The following is a 19,151-nucleotide window of genomic DNA, read 5'->3' as shown; positions in this document are numbered from 1 at the left end:
CACAAAAAATTTTCAGGTGGAGACTGAAAGTCTGCAGAGCCGTAGTAGCCATCAGAACTGAAATTTTTATTTAAGTTAAAAAACCCTACAAAATATTTACATACTTGGAAAATTCCTGAGGCAGATGGGTCACAGATGACACATTCATCACCTTGTCTGATTATTTATCAAACAACCTGAGTCCAAGTTTGTTCAGCCTGAGACTACAAAATATGCTAGTTTTTCTTAGGCATATTCAGGTTGCAGTCTCAAAAAACTTTCCCTGTGCCTACTCCACCCTTTTCTTTACATTTTTTTCTGTCAGTTTTATTTTTCACGGAAACAGAGGAGGATGGTGATTGATACTGAAGTATTCTGTGACTACTGAAGTCACCCTTCTCTGGGCACACCCCACCCTGTCCTTCAGGGACCTGTTCCCTCCTGCTTCCGGCTTCTCATCAAAATAAACCTGATTCCCACCTACCCCCGCTGATGGCCACCCATTCCATATCCTGAGGCCTTCCTGGGAACAACACTCAGCATGGCTCAGCTGCAGGAGCAGGGCTGGGAAGTGAATAACTAAAGCAAAATCCTACAGCTGCTTAGAAAAACCACAGAGGACTGGCCCTGTGGAGGCACAAGGCAGGCTCTGCACAAAATCTGCTGCTAAATTAAAAAAAATACTGTGAAAGGAAAGAGGCAGGCACTACTCCCTACAGACACTGGCAGAGCTGGCAGGCAGCTCACACTACTATTACTGCTGTGCTAGTCTACAAAAGCCGATCTATGAAGCCCTGCCATCCTTTTCACAGGTGTATATCAAAAGTTAAGGGTAAATAATAGGGTAATCTTCATCCATCAGAGAAAATCTTCAGTAACTCCCATGCTCTACACAGGCCTGGAGAGCTCACTCACCCAGCTGGAGGGAGAGAAACAGAAGGGGCATTATGAACAGCAGCAGGGTTCTTCTCCCGTGCCAAGCCCTGCCCCGTGCCTGCCCGGGGCAGCTCCAGCGTGCACCAACACTGCCACCTGCCGTGCTCCTTCCTGCCCGAGCCAGCAGCAGGACACGGCCACGGGGACAATGAGGGACAGCCCCGGGGCCAGCTCCAGCAGTGCCTGCCCAGGGCAGCTCCAGCGTGCACCAACACTGCCACCTGCCGTGCTCCTTCCTGCCCGAGCCAGCAGCAGGACACGGCCACGGGGACAATGAGGGACAGCCCCGGGGCCAGCTCCAGCAGTGCCTGCCCAGGGCAGCTCCAGCGTGCACCAACACTGCCACCTGCCGTGCTCCTTCCTGCCCGAGCCAGCAGCAGGACACGGCCACGGGGACAATGAGGGACAGCCCCGGGGCCAGCTCCAGCCCTCTCCTTGCCCTCGGTGCTGCCAGCCAGCTGGGGCAGCAGCACGGGCCAGTCTCACACAAGTGACTTATGTCTGGCATAACTCAGCACGCTGGAGCCAAACTGAGTGAAGGGAAGGGCAGAGTTGAAGGACACGGCACAGTGACACCATGCCCAGGGTGAGGCAGAGTGACAGTATGAGCCAGGCCCATCTGCAGGTTGCTGCCAACACTGTCCCTGGCAAGGCTGCAATGCAGGAGTGTTCCTGCGTCTGCCCAAGTGCCAACAGAGAACAGGAACAGATTTGACTATTTCTCATTGCTAGTGTTAATTCTCAAGAGCAATTCCTTTCCCCTTCCAGCTCTCCCAAGCTCTAGGGAGCTGAGGAAGACAAGAGCAGAGAGCTCAGGGTCAAGACACTGGGGAAATGCAGCCAGTAGAGCTCAGGTCAGGCTTTCTTTCCCTGAGGGAATGAAAGAATCATTAACCAGAATGTTATTGGTAGAGCTCCCTGAGGAGATTGCAGGAGGAGAGGAGCAGTCACAGCTCTCTCTGCCTGACAGAACAAATGCACTCTGTTCACTGGCTGCTCTGAGGGGGGGGGGGGGGGGGGGCAAGCAGATGTGACATGACCCCCTGAAGCATGCTCATTTCCAGAGCTCTGCAGGGACTGGCATTGCCTTCTGGCCCAACCTCCAGAGCACTACAGGGAAAGCAGCAGGCCACAGGCAGTCCAGAGCTAGGCCACCTCTCAGGGAATAACCCAGGACAGCTAAAAGGCTGGCTGTGACTCCCACAGAGCTGTTTGACAGCACTCACCATATCAACAATGTAGTTGTGGAACTGCCGGTTCATGTAGTTCACGGTGGTGTCAAAGACACGGCGCAGAAGGGAGGGCACTGTATTCACAATTTTCTTAGTCAAGACCATTGCTAGCACCAACATGGCCTTCTCCTGTTCCATGTCTGAGGGGATGGCTTGTATGAGCTCCCTCACTACCCTGGACATGTGCCGGGTTATCTCCTGTGTGGAAGGAAGAGAGGGATCTCAGTGCCACAGCTGTGGCAGCAAGAGCTCTCAGCGCTGCCAGGACTGTGCTAATAACTGATGTGCTTGTTGCAACACTCCAGGATGCTGCTCCCCTTCCTCCCAGCCATGGCAGCCAGCCTCTTACATAAAAAAACACCCCCAAAAAACTATGGCCCTTGATCCAAAAGTAGATCTAATCCTTGGATAGCCTTCCTTTTCCTTTTTAACATAGGAGACCTCAAACTCTACTTCCCTTGCACAGCAGCAAGGCATCTTAGATGATGGGCCAACTGCATCTAGGAAGGGGCCTAAACCCACTGCTACTCCCAACACTGTGTCTATGAACACACTCACAGCATCAGAAAAGGGTCTCATGACTTGCTGTCTCTTCAGTGCTCAGTAACAAGCACAAGTTAAGCTCCTGTCACTAACCTGCTCAATTTTTACCCATATGATGGTCAGCAGATATACAGGACTTGGCACCAAAGTGTCAAGATCTTAAGTACTAAAACTAAGCCTTAGCCAGACCATTCATTTTCCAGGGCCATCAAAAGAAGGACAAAATGCCTTAGTCAGTCCTTTTCCACAACCACCATTTCATCATCTGCAGAAAGGAGATGAGTCCAAGGAACCCAATTTACACATTAACTTCTGCCACAAAATCACCTCTAACAAATCTTCAAAGGTAAATGTTTGGGATTAATTTTCAGATGCCTTCAAAGTCACAGCAGGAAGGATGCAGAATATTTTAAAGGAGAACTGCTTATCAGGCTGCTTTTCACTCACCTCATTAGACAGATTCTCATTCATAAAATGCTGCACTAGGCCATTTACTACTCTTTCTTGGATTTCTTTATCTAACTGGTCTCCAATCTCAGCGAGCTGAGCAGCAATGATCCGGAGAACCTCTTCATTTGTTGGAGGCAACCCTGCCAACACCAAGAGCAGAATTTAGTTCACAGGCTGTAGTCAGACCAGGTTCAGTACAGGACACAGCATTTTGCTAATATCCATTAGCAACCTCCTTCCCACCCCTGAGTGTATTCATGACAGGTCTAAGCACAATTTCTTTAAGTGTACCCAGGTTGCTTACAAGAAATTGTGGCAAACAGGGGTTTGTATCTGTAGTTTAGGTAAAGTGCAGCCTCACTCTGCCCAAAAAAATCATTGCAGGGCATGTTAGAACGTCTCCAACCAAAATTTGAACAGGACAGTTACTGCCAACATCCTGCCCAGAAAGGGGAATTGAGAAGCTGTGCAACACATTGAAGGTCTTTTTCAACCTAATTATTCTAGACTTTAAGCGACTTGTCAGGACTTGTCTCTTAAGCACCACCTAAAATACAGCAGTCATAGAATAGTTGGAGTTGAAAGGGACCTTGAAAGGCCATCTCATCCAAACCCCCTGCAATAAGCAGGGACATCTTCAACTAGATTAGACTGCTCAAAGCCCCAACCAAACTGACCTTGAATGTTTCCAGGGGTGGGGTGTCCATCACCTCTTTGGGCAACCTGTGCCAATGTTTTACCACCGTCACTGTAAAATCTTCCTTAGATCTAGTCTGAATCTGTCCTTTTTCAGCTGAGAACCTTAGACCTTGTTCTACCTGCTTTTGGCATGAGACCTATGCAAATTTACTGTGGCAGCTCCTCCTCACGCTGCTTCAGCTGAGGTCAACGTGCCAGCTGACACACCCTGGGCAAGGGGCAGTAGCCACCCTGCAGATGGCTAGCAAAGCAGGAACAGGACCAGAAGCTACTTGAGGAATAGTTTTCACCAGACTGGTAGAGCAGAAGGGGATTCACCCAGTACCAGAACTCGAGTTGTTCCAAGATCCTAGTCCAAGTATTGACACTGCCTGAAAAGCAATGTGAGGCCTAATTTAACTGCTTGGTTATCACACTCCTTGAGGGCAGCTATCACCAGTAGCAGCTTTGTGCCTTTTTCTGGTGTACTGCAGACAAAACCCAGTGACAGGTGCTCTAGAAATCCATGGAGAGAGAAAGTGCTAAGCACTAAGTGCTAAACTCCCAACCAACAGCCACACAGTGAAGTTTCTCAATAGAGAAAACATTACTCTGAAACAGACAATAAATACAAACAAAGATAGGAAGTGGGGAAAGAAAGCCCACGTTCAGAGACATGTGGGATGGAGCAAAGCTTGCTCACCTACGTCACCATTCCGGAAGCGGCCACTGCGATTGCCATCGGTCTGCAGCTCATCGTCATCGCTCCCTTGGTGCAACATGATCTGCTGGCTTTGCAGGGAATGCAGCTGGTCTTTGAACTTGCAGTCAGAGGATACCTCCAGGAAGGTGAACAGCAATGCATGCTCCATCTGAAGAGATCCATTGATCTGAAACATAAGGAGATCACCGTTAAGCCCATGCCTAGGAAATGTCCCACACAGAGCATCCAGGCATGCACTGTTTTCCAACCCTGACACATCTCTGTGGCCTCCTCCATCAGGCAGGGGCTCCACAAGACCTCAGCAAATGCAGACTGACTCCTGGATGTGGACACACACAGGACTGTCCCACAGGGAATGACAGAAGGCTCTGCTCTTACAAACTGCTGTTGAAAACCCAGCTCACTTTCTCCTCACCTTTCCAGCTGTGGCAATGGCAGCAACCCCAATCTGAGTTCCTCTTTTGAAACAGGTGTGAGTTCAGCAAAACCCATCCATTTCCCTTACTCAGACACCTGTGTTTGGAAGGCTTTTACCCTGTGTTTGGGAACTGGGCATTCTACTTGCTGTGCATAAAGAAGGCAGGAGCTCCCCACTTCTATGTAATCAGAGCAGAGCAGTAACAAGGTGGGAAACAGAGATAAGAGCATAAGGCTGCAAAAACCCCAAGGTTCACATTTCTTCTCCCTCTTCAAAGGAACCTCAACCAGCTCCCTAATAAACCTGTTTAGCTCCTCACAGAGACCCAAGCAGCTGCTCACAAGAGAAGTGACATGAGATGGCAGATCAGTGCCACCTCCAGTGGCACATTCACCTCCAGTAAATGGGCACATGCTGCCTCTATGGCCACACAACCTGCAGCCTTCAAGCAAGGCAGCACAGAGTGACCAAATTAATTAGGTTCAGGAGGTCCGTGAGGCAGGCAGACTGATGGGAGCAAGAGGCCACACTGGAACACCAGGCCTCATAACCAACTAAGGCCTCCAGAAAACCAGGAGACCCTCCAAAAATTTTAGTTAAACAGGTAAGAGAGTAGGATGTGGTATAAGCACAGAAATAAAGTCAGAAAGAAAATCTTTACTCTGGTATGCAGCTGGTCTGCCTCTAAGAAAATACTTAGGCCTAATTTTATTTAGGGAGAAGAAAAATAGTTAAAGAATGGTTTGTTATGCTGACAATATGCAACCAGGATGAACTTGGTAACTGAAAGGGAGTTCTGGGGAGTGGAACCTTGCAAAGCCTTGACATGACCATATCTGAATGGGGAAACAAAAGGAGGAACAAAGTCAACAAAAGGCAGGGTTCAGAAATGGAAACAAATGGAAAATAAAGGACATGATCAGTCAGAGATGAACAGAAGGCACACCTTCCATGGTCTGAGCATGCATGTTTACAGACAGTAGTGCAGGTCACCTGGTGGCAATCCCCTCCAACAGCCTGCTGGGCTGGTCATTGGATTTATCACTGATACTTTTTTTAAATTATATTGTGTTCAAAAGGCTTGTGGGAGGGCAGAGTAGGGGATTACAATTGTATCCTAACATGAGCTGGGCTGGGGGAGGATGACAGACAGTTCAATGTGTAAGATTTAAGTGTGCTCAGTAACAGCATCGTAATTGTGTTTAACACCACAAAAACCAATGCCATGCACTGATCAGAGGGCTGTGCCCATTCCTTTATTAGTTTTGGCACTTTGTAGCTTTATCAATAAACACTGTAGTCTCTTATATAGCTACATCTCCAGCTTGCAGTCCCAAGGGGAAGTGTTACACTGAGAGCTGCAAGGAAGCAGCTTGCAACCTAACTGGTTCCATCCACTTCCTTGTATTCAGAGCAGTGCCAGGAACACTGCACAAATTCTGGGAAATTCAAGAAGGACACCAGCCAACACAGACTTCTCCCCTTCAAAGCATCTCAGGACAAGTGTACCAGAGAACCACTGCACACTGTGAACAGCTGACTTCAGACACGTTTGATTCTAACCTGTTCCATAATGGATTCAGGGACAGCAGCTCCCGTCACCCTCTGCTTCAGACCAGAAATCCTTGTCCTGTGAAGGAGTAAGAAAGAAAAGTGTGAAAGGAAAAAAATTCCCATAAATCCACATCTTGCAGCTGTACTTATGTGTCTGGCCATGTCTCATAGTAAATGTCCCTTTTAGTGATGCATATCCCTATTTCTGGAGAGAGCTGCCCATCACACACCATCAGTCATGAAAAAGGGCTGAGGAAACGACAACTGTCTCAGTGAGAGTGAATGAGAGGCACAAATCTCCTTCCTGCCATAGACTGTGCCAGACAGTGGAGTCACACACCCTACAAACAGGGCTTTAAAGCCAAGAGCTGCTGTTGGGTAAGGGTGAAACAACCCTCCATGGAGCCATGAAGAGCAGGGTGATCAGAGAGGAACTCCCGAGCACCTCCTGAGAGCAGGTGAGCTGACAGGTCTGCATGCACAGCAGAATATTCTGAAATGAAAAACCCAGCTGACACTGCTGCACATCCACAGGGCCTTGAGGGTGCCTCTCCCCACCCTCCATCCAAGAGATCCACATGGATACTCAGGCTCATTTAAATACTTCCCAATGAATATTATGATGGGAAGGTTGGATCAAGTGGCAACTTGAGGACTGGAGAGGCCTCCAGTCCCCTGAGTGCAACTCTGCAGAGCCTCCAGGGAGGCTAGCCAGGAAGAAGGGAGAGAGCAGGACAGAGCCCAAGGGAAGAGGCACCCAGCACAGGAGAGCACAGGGCACAGGGGAGCCTCCCTCCCTCTCTCCCTCACAAAGGGGAGATGTAGGAGCACAGTGCTCCCTCCTCATCCTGCCAGGAGCAGCTGATGGGTGGGTCAGAACCTTGCATTTGGTGCCTTAGACACAACAGTCCCACACAGCTGCACACACAAATCTCTGGTTCAACTTCTGATGAGCAGGGCCTGGCTGAAAGTGGGCACTCCCTCCCTACCAAGCCTTCTTCACCCAGGGCAACAACCTGGTTGTTATGCAGCCACCTTCTAAACCAAAAATGGGCTGGAAGCACTAAGGAACTCAAACAAAAGGCCTGTTTAAGCATCAAAGACCTGGGCTAGTGATAAATGACTATTTCACAACAATCCCTCACATCTGTGTTTTAAATAACTAAGCATGCTGGTAGAAAAGAGGGAAGTGAAAACAGAAAGAAATTCAAACTCTGAAGCAAACCACAGTCATATTTCAAGAGATCATGAATCTCCCAACTTTTCAAAGGCTCTTAGAAGTCCAAGACCAAAACACAACCTGCAATATGTCTAAAACACACAGCAGCCCACAGGAAGCCTCTTAATCATGAGCTCTTCTTGTCATGAACTTATGTCAGACTAACTGCAACACAGGCTTATCCCTCGCTGCTGTGCATTTTCCTCTGTTCCATTCAAATCCCTATTGCTGCTACTCACCTCTGCCCAAAGGAGTGTTCTGGCTGGGGAGAGTCCTCTGTCCTGTTCTTTGAAGGGGCTCTGAAACAGGTCTGGGTGACTTTTCTTCTGGGATTCACTTTGCTGGAAGAGACATAGATGTTAATTCAGGTTTGAGAACTCAAGACAGAACACTGAGATTAAGAGGAAAGTGGGGATTTAGAATTAAGCCTGTGGCAGTACTTTGGCTTTGTGCAAACTTGTCCACACAAGCAATATTTCTGTAGGTGAGGTAAAGGCTCAGTTTGCACATATTCTGGTTTTACAGATAACATTCCTTTTCAATGCAATTTTCCCACTCTCTGCTTGAAATGAAGAAGCACAGACTGCTCCAGCCCAGCCAGGTGCCTGCTGCACCTGCAGATTGGCTGTGCAGGGAGAAGAGACCTACAACACATGTGGGTTCTTCCCTTCCCTCAGGGATCAAATCAGCTCTGTGCAGATACAGACACTCCTCAGGCCAAGTCCACAAAAACAGAGACATTAAAATGTCACCCACCATAGCTGCAAATAGCAATTTTGTCTACTCCTGCATACGAGCACAGATAAAACAAACACACAAACAGAACAATGAAAACTTCCACCACACTCCAAAGTACTAATATGGCAGAAATGAGGACAAGGGAGTCTGAACACAACTTCATAAACCGAATTTCCTAAACCAGAGATTGACCACCCATGCAGTGAATGACCCTGAAGGCAATACCTGCCCTCAGCTAACAAAGTTCTGCTTGGGTGGTCAAAAACACACCAGAGACAAGGAAAAAGGATTTCTCTCCATCCCCAAATGGCTTCCTACTTCTACAATACAGGGCAAATTATTTTTAATTTTAGTTAACTAGTAATTACGGGAACCTCAAGTTTTGCATAACTACTTTGAATCAATGCAAAGGGCTTCAATACTCATGAAGTTCCTGCTGAGAAGTCAAATTCCTTAATGGGATCTCAAAAAAAAACCCCAAAAAAGTCCAATGTAATCATGCTGATACCACCCCAATTTTTTAATCATTAAGACTTTAGAATCCTGGTAGTTTTAGATTCAGATTGAGACTGTTTCTGGTGGAGGGAAAAAGGTTACTTTATATTGGGTAAAAAGAATCTTTAGTTGGAGAAGGAGAAAAGACTGATAAAGGGTACAAACACCATCTGCACTCAGATTCAAACTAGAACTTTTGCTAAGGCTGCTTTAGGACTGCTGAAATCCCGAAATGAATTTTTACAGAATATGATATTTTAATTGAAACATGAACTAATTTTAATACATTGTTCATTTTTTACTTCAATTCACTCATTAGACAAATGAACTTTGTGAGAAGCTCCTATTTCTTTGTGAGAAATGAGCTGCTTCTGAGAAATCACTAAATGCCTTGAAGTGTTCAACACATAAGACTACACCCAGTTTTTTAGACTACAACCTGTTCCTTCTCTCTTTCTTCAGAAAAAAAATGAAGGGGGTACTTTAGCACAAGTTTAATACCCTTCAATCAGTTCTACAGAATCGAAGTAGGGCATGTTCATTCCAACTCAACATTGCATGGCATGCAGGACTGTGGGGGAGGCATATGGCAAGAAAACAATTCCAGTTGGAGAAGCACATCCACCAGCAGCCTATCAGTGCAGTAGGAAAGACTTCATTCCACCCACACACAGCAGTTTTCTCAAGTGAATTCTGTGGATGCTTCCTCCAGGGCTCTTTAGATGGGGCTGAGCACACCCTGAGGGATGGGACTGACTGCTCTCCAGCCACACAGCTCCTTCAGGTCTGGTGTCCCATCTTCTGTTTCTCCCTCTCATTCCCAAGTTACACCATCCTTTAAACCTCACAAGGAACTCACCAGAGGAGCTTTTCCCACCTGCAGTCCAGCAACGAGGGGTGGCATCACTAGAGGCAAGAGCAGGCAGGGCCAGAACGCCCTGACTCCAGGGGAAGGAGAGATGGCACTGCAAGTTTGTAGGGTGGAAAAGAGGGAGAAGCAGGGACTGCAAGACAATTGGCACTCCATGCCTCTCTCCCACATCAAGCAGTGAGGGGTAATCCAAAGGAAAAGCCTCATACACTGTGTAACACCATGGTTACCTGCTGGGGGAACTCCCCACAGCTCTCAGGGCTGCCATAACAGCAGCAGGTCCCAGAATCCCTGCAGCAGTGCTAAGTCACCCTACAAATCAGTTTTCATCTCCACACTTGTGTTACATCTTCAAGACAGCTCAGAAAAGAAGCAACCCCACAAACAGTGCCTCTGCTCACCATCACCTCCCCTCAGATTCTTCACCTCCCCTCACAGCTCAGCCTGGAGTTACTATTTCAGCTCCAGCAGACATGTCTGCTCAGAAAAACACTGTTTCCAGCAGGGAAGGCACAGGCCTGTAAAGACTGACTCCTTTAATACAGCGTCTGGACCATGGGTCAATGGACCTATTGTGCGAGCTGTCAAGATGTTTATGTCTCACGTTGGAGTTAGGAGCAATTAAAATCTCCAAAGCAGAAACCACAATAAAGCATCAGTCACTGCAAAGTCAGAAACTTCCAATCTGAGCATTGCTTTCCCTGTGTGGCAGCTGAAAGGTAAGAACTTTGGGTGTGGCAGCCAGGATGACATCATTATTGGAAGAAGTAAAAACAGTGACTGTTTCTCCCTTCCAGGGCCTGGTGGCACTTCCCTGTCCTGTAGGCAGATATTTCACTGCTGAGCTACAGAGCCAGGACATTGTTCTACAGGCAGGGAAACCAAGTCTTTGGTATGTCCTGACACTTTAAATCCATATATCAAACCAAAACCTCTCAATTTTAATGTCCTCATGAGAACTTGCCACAGGCACAACTACTTTACATATCCAGTCACTACTTCTTTATTTTACTGGAAAATAAAGAAAGAGAAACAGCACTACAGACTTAGGAAGTTCCTTACTGGAGGATATTCTGAGCTGTACCACTGTTGTCTGCAGCACTTCAGGTCAGGAGAGTGTAAGCAAATACCACATCACAGAGCCCAAAGTCACCAAAAGCAATGCTCCACTTCTAGCCCATAGACCAACAGGAACTAAACAGCTCAGGGAAGGAAGGTACCTTGTTGGTGTGCCAAAGCAACAGTGCTGAGTAAATAGGATACTATCATCACCACAGGAAACCTGTCCCCATTGCTCCTTACCCTGCAAAGGATTTGCCAGCCCATACCAGTGTTCAGAACACCCCAGGATTTTGCCTCATTTGAGACTCACCCCTAAGGCAGAATTTGCTTCTAGGCTCTGGAAAGAGCAGCAGTGTGGTGGGAGGACAGAGACATTGCAATGTGTAAGCCAGGTGAAGGATGGGCTCAACAAGACCCTCTGGGCACGTATGGATGCACACACACAGCTGTGAAAACTGTAAAACTAAAGGATGGTTTGGTACATGTGGTTAACACCAAAGCTATTGGCTTGGTGAGTGTCAGGACTTTCCCAGCCACAGAGAACACTGCTTCCAAACCAAGGTGTTTTCCACCAGTTTGGCTCTGCAGGAGGATGCAACATCAAGAGCTCGTTTGGGAAGTGGCAAAGCTGACAAGCCATGAGGAGCATTCTTGGAGATACCAGCAACTCAGTGGCCCAGAGCAGGACACACCTACTCCCCCAGTCAATTGCCCATTTATTTGCTTGGCTCTTGGGAGGAATGCCCTGTTAGTCAGGAATCATGAGACTACTTAAAATCCAACCAGGACAACCTCTGCCTTAGCTGGGGCATTTTTACTTTCGCTTCTTTATGGTGCTTTAGCACAGAATTATCATCTCAGTCTGGACACCAAGACTCTCAGCTGTGTCTTTTGGCTTAGAAATACATTTCACTCTTTGTTTAAAGGGTTTTTCTTCTTTGGAAGAAAACGTTTATTAGAGACAATTCTAAAAAGAAGCTCTCAGTAGGCTTTTTTGATAGAAACTTATGTAAGTTTCTGAAGGTCTTCTGTCTTTTCACAATGGTGTGAATTGCAGCAATCTTCCAGTTATCAGGACAGTACTCTGACTTCTTAGGAAGAAAAACCTCCAAATCCCTCATCAATCACCCTTCTCATTTGGCTCAAAAGCCTCTGGTGACCAGCCCCACGCAGCACATGGATGAGAAAGAAGGAGCACTGCCATACTACTTATACTCTTAAAAAAGCAGGCAGGCAGGAACTTTCCATCAGCGTGGTTTCTGTACTGGATCAGTGACAGTCAGCATGACAACATTTGCATTCTTCAGCAGCCAGCCTACAGACACAGCTGAGCTTAAACTGAGTCAGCAGGAAGCCTGCAGCTGGAATTTGAATTCAGCTAACTACAGCTGGACCCAAACAGAATTTCCACATCCGTGTTTTGGGCATAGCCAAGCCTAAGAGGCAAGGGCAGGACTTGGATCTTGGCTATCAGAGTGCAGGCAGATTCTTGGATCTGGCACTGGGCTCAGGTTTTCCCCTCTGCTGTTGAGCAAAGGAACTCCAGCCTGGTAAGCTCCTCCTGCACGTCACCTCCTCAGTAAGGCTAGGGAAATACTTCTATCTTTCCTTGGGGCCTGGCTGGAGGGAGCAGAGCAAACCCTGATGGAAAAGCACCATCACCACTACCACACAAGCCTGCTGCTCTTTACAGGGCTGGCTTCCTGTGCAAAATGTAACTATTGCAGCCCAGCAGCTGCAACAGACCCCTGCTAGAATGGCACGGTGCATCTGCAAGCAGCTCTTATGTCTGCCTCTTGGAAATGATGGAAAAGCAGGAAGCACTGAGGAACCACAGTTCCAGTGTTTTGACATTATCAAGGAAGGACAAACAGACTGAGAGCAGGCAGTACTGGGACAAGCTCCAGCCATCACTGGTGATGTGCAAGTGATGGTGTCCAACCAGAGAAATGCAAGAATTGCTCCTGGATTTAGAGCATGCCCCAGCTGGGCCATGGGCACTGCACCCTCGCACTCTGGCAAAGCTGTTCTTACACTGGAGTAGGGACAAAGTGCCCAGCTCCTGCAGCAGACACAGCCCCAGCACCCGGCAACTGTGCTCTGAGTGTTGCAGGTGCCACTTGCACAGGCTCTGCCAGCCACAGGCTCTCAGAAAGTGGCACTGGATACAAGAACTGCCATGCCACCTACAGGACAAAAGAACGCTCCTAATTCTAGTTTTAATGCATGCACTACTGTTCAGTGCCAGCATGAGCACAGAGCAGCCACCAGTCAGAAAACCAGGAATGCTACATCATTTTGGAACTTGGATGCATTTCACAGCTGATACCAGCAGTAAAGAGGAATGTAAATCTGTCTTTCCTTTGCCTGACTGGCAAGTTAGATAAGCAAAGCAAGAAACTGGTCAGAAGTAATTAAAAAAAAAAGAGTTCAAAAAGACAGCTTTATGCACACAGGTGGCTCCTAACAGTGGCATTGCCTCTGCCTTTCAGGCCATATGAGTAGGCAAGAACTGCCTTTCTGGACTGGTAAGCACCAGGGATATCTGCACTGTTTTCTGGAATAAACAGAAGCTGTAAAGATGCTTCAGTATGAAGTTTAAATACTGGATCAGAGTGGCCCATCAGAAATTACATCATAACAACATTTCAGCAGCTCCCTGCTTAGCTAAAACAAGGGTGCTGATGCAACAGCCAGGATTGCACTCATGGAGCTGCTAAGCAAGGATTCAGTGCACTGGACAATTTACTGTCAAGGGAATTCTCAGAGCTGGTATTCTCCAGAATTACATCAGTGGAGCCTGCTCACCCTCCCAGGCCCTGAACATTCATCATTAAAAAACCCAAAGCATTTCTAAGAAAGTGGTACAAAGACAAATCTTCACAGCTGCGCGCTCATGTGCTCTGACAGCATCCACGACCCTGTGCGTCAATATTTGACATCTTTCCCAGAACATGAAAAATGTATTTTCAACAGGCTGCCCTCCTCCTAAACATCAAGTGTATCAGAGATGTTAACATCTCTTACGTGCCTCAGTTTTATGAAACAGCTGTGCACCAGCACAGACAGCCAGAGATGATCCCCAGAAGGAAAGTTTGGCACAGATCCTGTGATTCCCTTCTCCCACTGTGCTGCACTGCAACCTCCATTCCCACCATGACAGTTAAACTGATGAAGCCAGTACAAAAATATTTTTTTAAAAAGTAATCATGATAATCTTGAAGGAATCTCTTATGACAAGAGCACAGAAATCCTCAAGAATCTTAAAAAGAAAGTTGTGCATCAAACCAGGCAGCCAAAAATAATAGTAACTCCAAGTAGCATTCATACTGTGATCAAAGCTGTTTGACAGCAGCAGCTCATACACTGCCAGCATAAAAGAAAGCATCATCTCTTTTAAACACCTTTCACAGTGATACAGAGCTAAGAAAACACTCATTCTCAAAGAAACTCTGCAGGAGCCATTTGGGAACTGTGACAGGGAAATTGTAAATAGGTGCCTGCAGGAGTACACATTTCCTAGTGCCAGGCAAGCAGGAGATGCCTCAGCACGTTGCTTCTTCCACTCAACACCTACAGGCTCTCTTAGCTGTAGGTCTACACACACAGTGAGAAAACATCTGTTCTAGGAGAAAACACATGACTGTGCATGAAACAAAGCAAGACCATTTCACTTTCAGTTCTACCTTAGGAGGAATAGGCTGATGTTGAAACGCAGGAAGAGCTTACAAAGCCAAAATACAGCAACTGCTGATCTAAGGGGATTTGTTTCACGTGGCTGCCAACCCAAAGGTGTTACAGCAATTACACTGAACAACCAGAAGTTACACTTACCGAGGAACATGTGTCCTTAAAGGAAATAGTCCAGAATATTTGAGAGACCTGGGTATTGCCCATTCTATAAACAGCAGTAAGAGCACTAGAAACTGGCCAAAGGTCATAGCAACAGCATTTTACCAGGAAATAGAGCAGGTCTGCAGACATTTAAACAAGAATGCAACATCTGTGTGTGCCATGATGGCACACACCGCCCAGCTCCCCTGCTGGTACTTCAGAGAAGCTGAACAAAAACTCAGAGTTTAAAGAAAGTGGGGAGCAAGCTACTGAGGTAGGAGGAGTTTAAAGCCACAATGACACTGTCCTCCCATGGCAGAAAGAGCAGAATGCCCATAATGCAGGAAGGGCTACAGCCCCTTCCTCATGTTTGCCAGCAAGGGCAGTCCAGCCAAAGCCCACCCGTGCCAAGCAGTGCCACGGTGGTGCAGGGACACAGGGAAAGCAGCAGACTGGATCCACAGCAGAAGTCACCAAGTGCCCAAGGCAGTGCTAACAAGGCTCCCAGCCATGGGGCTACTCAAGGGGAGGAGGCTGAAGGACTCTTGGAGCAGCTGTTGCCAAGAAGGGTGTGAAGGAGACACCAACGCAGCCCTGTGCTCTGCATGGAGCAACTGCTTCAGGATGCAGACAGGAGGCAATCCCTGCCGTCTCTTCCAGGTGCAAGGAGGTGCCTAATCTACACCACTGGCAGCTCCACAGAGTCCTGTTCTCTTCCCAGTACAGCTGAGGTAACAGCAGGATGTCAGCACATGGTTCACTACAGACATCTGGTACAAATCAAGGCAGAAGCTTAACAGATTGCTACCAAACCTAAAGAATGACATTGGACACTGTGTGACTCAACATTTCCTTATATATGTTATCCCTACATCCTTCTTATCTTGTCTGGGTCAAAAATATCAGACTTGTAAGATACCTGAGGAAGGGACCCCCCTCATGCACATACCATAATCATAACTGATAAGCTTTAGTTAAAGCTAAACTCAGCACCCTGCAACCTCTTCCAACCTCAAGCAAAGCCATCCAAAACTAAAAGGGGCTCAGACCACCAAGACTTTTACATGTTTGGCTAAGCCATGAGCTCCACTCACTAATTAGAAATACTTTGACATACTTGGCTTTGCACAGTACACAGATGTGCAGGTAATTCCAGCCCCCAAAACTCTGTAATCGGGCTCAGACAAAAAGCCAAAGCATGCCAAGAAAAAAAAGGAGAAGGCAGCTGCTTGAGAAAAAAACAACCCAAAAAAACCAACCCAAAATTGATAGTAAATTGTGCTCTTTCGCTCATCTAGGAACTGCTAAGCAGAGAAAATGAAACCTGCCCATCTGCATGCAATTCCCCTCAGCAGAGAAACCGCAGACTAGGCTGGCTCTTTCCTGCTGGGGAGTTCATACCCAGAGTCCAAAGGAGCTGCCTTATCAAGGAACCAACATCTCAAGGCTGCTCCTCCACAGTCACACCAGCACTCCTTGCACCAGGCACAAAACCTGTTCAGAGTTATTAGAGACAGTCCCTTCTCCCCCTCCCGTGACTTCCAAGCACCAGGCTGCCCCAGGAAGGTCTCCAAAGGTGACAGTCACTAGATTTATGTGTCTGCCTGCTTCCACTCTAAACATTTCATTCTATTACAGAAAAAAACCCCAACCTTCTTTGATCTGTCAGCTCCTCAGACTCCTGCTGAGTGTGGATGACTCCGGTATCCCGTTGCAGAGGAAAAACAACAGAGGGAAACATGGCATAAATGACCTCGGGTGAGAGTGTTCATTGAATATACAGCCCCCCATATAATTCCCTAATTACATATCACAGTTCTTACTGGTTCAGGATCTAACAGAAACCCAGGTTTGCACAGACAGCCCTGGTGGAGTGCTGTACACTGTTCTGCTGGAGAAACTGAGCTGAACTCACAGCCTCAACTGGCCTAATCTGGTTTTAAGAAACTGGGAGGGCAGGAACCCAACAAAACCACGTAACCAAAAATCTGTCACATTTTTTCTTCTTAAATTCAGCAAATGTTACCAGATGCAAACAAGAAGGTGCTGACAAATCAGAAGGGGAGGTTTGTCACACCAGCCTTTCTTGGTACAGGGCAGCCTATCCACAGGTTTACAATCACCTGTTACACTCTGCACATGCAAAATGAAGTGTTTCACCTCAGCAGGTCCCTAAGCCCTGCTGGTCACCTCTAATGAAAGACAAGAGACCCAGAAAGGAAGACAAGAAAACGGGAAGAGGCAGGTTGCAGAAATCCAAGGGAATAACAGGGTACTAGAATGCTACTTTTTATACAATGCATTTCCCCCAGCGTTTTTGTGTAACACCAGTGGCACAGAAGAGATCTCCAAAAATGGGTGTTGCAAAGTTATCCTAAAGACACCAAACAGCGCTAAAGTCATGTACAGAGGTTGCAAAGGAGAGGAAAAAAAAAACCCACACAGAAAACCCCTTCTTTTTAAATAACACCTTTTAAGATGTTATGCTTCCACAGGCAGGTGAAAACAGTTTCATTCTGATTAGTGACAAGAAGTTAGAACAAAAACCACTCTTCCCCACAGGTGGACTTTTGCAAAAAGTCCTCTACCAAAAAAAACAAACCAAACCAAAAACTTAAAAAATTAATTTCCTGTCGGGGAACCATTTTGCCCTTTCCCCCACCAAACACTTAAACCGTTTTGAACAGATAACAAGTATCCCATGACAAGATTATGGCCCAGATACTCCAAGAGACAAAAAGAAAAGTTCACCGTTTCTGAAATAAGCACTGACTTCCTGAATGAAGACTTTAGTGATTTAAATAACTCTGAGGCACTATGCCTTCTTTTTTAAATTTATTATTAAGACTACAAAATGTCATTTAAAAGAAGACAAGAACATCCGCCCCTTCGCCAGACTCAGCAGTTTCAGAGCCAGTGTCACTCCAAGGTACAGAGACCATCACCAGAGCGTGTAACTTGCGGAAATACCCTTCTAAGGAAGGAAACCTGCTCACTCCGTCCCTTCCACTTCACACACACTGCGCAGTCTCCTGCTCCAGCCTTCCCTCAGCCCGAACCCAACACACCCGTGTGTCACCGGGAACGTGAGCGCTGCTCACGGCAAACAAAGGGCCAGCCAAAGGCGCTCGCCACTTCCACAGGCAGCCAGACACCCACAGCTCTGGGGAAGGCAAGGAGCGGACAGAAAAGCTCTGCTGAAGAGCTGAACTGACTCATCTGTACAAGTCACCTGCTCTTCCTTTCAAACACGTTAGGTTAGCGCTATTATTAGAAAACCTTGCCTTCTTGCTGGAGGTGCCACTCCCACATCCCTCTGCTGCGGGAAGGCTGAGGGGTCGCCACCATACCATTAACTCTTTGCACTGCCCGGCCAATACCGCTCGCGTCTGACAACTCTCACCAGAAACTGAGGGCGAGATGCTGCAATTCACCGCGCAGTGCAAAGGCAAAGAGAACTGTGTGTGGTTTTAGGAAATACCACCCGAGCGGGAGGGAGGCCGGTCCGCCACAGAAGGGGGGACGAGGGGAGGCGCAGGGAGGCGCGGAGCGGGCGGACCCCGCCGGGGGAAGCAGCGGAGGGACCGGGGTCGATGGCAGAGCGCGGGGGGGGGGGGCACCCCCAGCACGGCCCAGGAGGGACGGAGGCAGCGACCGAGCACGAAACGGAGCAAAGGAAGAAACAACCGCACCGCTGAAGCGCAAGGCCGAATTCCGAGGGCAGAAAGGAACCGGGAGAGCGGCCGGGAGGCAGAGGAGTTTCCAGCAGCCAGAAGAAAAAGCAGAACGCGCACACGGACCCTCGCAGGGTCACTTCACCCCCCCCCAGGCTTGGGGGGCTGCGAGCTGGAGCCGGCACCTCCGGCCCCCGCGCTGATGCCCCGCGGCCCAGGAGGCAGCGGGCCCGACACTCGCCCCGAGCCCGCCACGGCCAGCGGCGCTTCCCGGGCGGGGCCGCGCAGCGCCGAGTCTCGGAGCGCGGCCGGGACGTCGCCCATGCACACCCCGCGAGCTTCCCGCCCGACGCGGTGCCGCCGCCGAACCGCTCCTCCAGGTGGGGAGCCACATGCAACACTCACCGGGACCCGAAGCGCAGCTGCCGCGTTGTGCGCGCCGCTCCCGATATTTGAGCGCCCGCTGAGGGCCCGGCGCGGCCCGGCCCCGCCCCGGGAAGGCGGGCGGGCGGGAAGGCGCGCGGCACGCGCCCGCTGAGGGCCCGGCCCAACGGCCCCGGGGCTGAGGGCGTGAGGGCCGGGAGGGGCCCGGGAGCCGCCCGATCCGCGCTCCCCCACAGTTCTGGAGTTCTGATGGGCCCCGACCTGGTGCTGCTTGGCCAAAGGCTCCTCATACGCCATCTACAACCACTTCTCGCCCCGCCATATAAATGCACCTTTTCGTTTAATATCGTTTTATGGGCT

The 19,151-nt window shown here is 48.4% G+C and overlaps 1 protein-coding gene across 2 annotated transcripts; it reads right to left on the bottom strand.

Moving 5' to 3' along the window:
• Positions 1 to 45: 45 nt before the first annotated feature.
• Positions 46 to 18,903, bottom strand: BID (BH3 interacting domain death agonist). Of its 2 annotated transcripts, none has more exons than XM_066550168.1 (7): positions 18,813 to 18,903; positions 7,973 to 8,074; positions 6,524 to 6,590; positions 4,522 to 4,708; positions 3,138 to 3,280; positions 2,142 to 2,345; positions 46 to 898 (listed from the first exon to the last, which is right to left on the bottom strand). In XM_066550168.1, exons 3-7 carry the CDS (start codon positions 6,530 to 6,532, stop codon positions 887 to 889), a joined length of 555 nt encoding a protein of 184 aa, XP_066406265.1. In that variant the 5' UTR covers positions 6,533 to 6,590; positions 7,973 to 8,074; positions 18,813 to 18,903; the 3' UTR covers positions 46 to 886. The 2 variants fall into 2 exon arrangements, with proteins under 2 accessions (XP_066406265.1, XP_066406263.1); XM_066550166.1 differs by lacking the exon at positions 18,813 to 18,903 and adding an exon at positions 16,386 to 16,489.
• Positions 18,904 to 19,151: the final 248 nt, after the last annotated feature.

This window comes from Molothrus aeneus, chromosome 5 (genome assembly GCF_037042795.1).
Source record: "Molothrus aeneus isolate 106 chromosome 5, BPBGC_Maene_1.0, whole genome shotgun sequence".
Taxonomy (NCBI): Eukaryota; Metazoa; Chordata; class Aves; order Passeriformes; family Icteridae; genus Molothrus; species Molothrus aeneus.
Note: the sequence above shows the minus strand (reverse complement) of the source record. Positions and strands in the feature narration are given on the sequence as shown.

Excerpts from the sequence above, each read along its gene's own strand:
- BID (XM_066550166.1), bottom strand. The coding sequence starts at position 16,474 with ATGTTTCCCTCTGTTGTTTTTCCTCTGCAACGGGATACCGGAGTCATC. Across the intron at positions 6,591-7,972 it reads GAACACTCCTTTGGGCAGAG|GACAAGGATTTCTGGTCTGA; the intron begins GTGAGTAGCAGC and ends ACTCCTTCACAG. Across the intron at positions 2,346-3,137 it reads ATGAGAATCTGTCTAATGAG|GAGATAACCCGGCACATGTC; the intron begins GTGAGTGAAAAG and ends CCTTCCACACAG.